General features: G+C 34.0%; 1 protein-coding gene across 1 annotated transcript in view; it reads left to right on the top strand.

Annotated features, from left to right (window-relative positions):
• LOC106882816 (adhesion G-protein coupled receptor G6) overlaps positions 1-412 on the top strand; it is a 31,293-nt gene that overhangs the window by 28,708 nt on the left and 2,173 nt on the right. The window contains exon 10 of the mRNA XM_052978146.1: positions 226-370. Within this exon, the coding sequence (XP_052834106.1) occupies positions 226-277 (52 nt within the window). The 3' untranslated portion in view covers positions 278-370. The remainder of the gene's footprint in view (positions 1-225; positions 371-412) is intronic.

Here is a 412-nt window from a genome sequence, read left to right as displayed (position 1 = left end):
TTTTATTGCAACAAAGCAATTAAATGCACGAAAAAAAAAAATAAAAGAATGTTTTTAAAAAATTAAGGAGGTAAGCACCTGCCAATATATACAAACTGCACAAAAAGTACTGATATTGATACAGTTAACCATATGCCACCATCCTGCAAAACAATATCTATTGAAGACCATGTGTTACTCTTAGAAATCTTTAACCTGTTGTCGATGTTGTTATCATTATTGTAGGCAGTGGCTGCCTTCTTACACTACTTCCTCCTGGCATCTTTCGTGTGGATGAGTGTTGAAGCTTTCTATGTCTATCTAAGTGTAGTGGTTGTATTCAAGACGTATGAGATGTCTTTTATGAAGAAGAATTCAATTTTGGCCTGGGGTATGTATAATGGCTTTCTGGTTTTGTCTTAAACTTTATATC

The sequence above is a fragment of the Octopus bimaculoides genome, chromosome 30 (genome assembly GCF_001194135.2).
Source record: "Octopus bimaculoides isolate UCB-OBI-ISO-001 chromosome 30, ASM119413v2, whole genome shotgun sequence".
NCBI lineage: Eukaryota > Metazoa > Mollusca > Cephalopoda > Octopoda > Octopodidae > Octopus > Octopus bimaculoides.
This window is presented reverse-complemented; position numbering and strand designations above follow the sequence as displayed.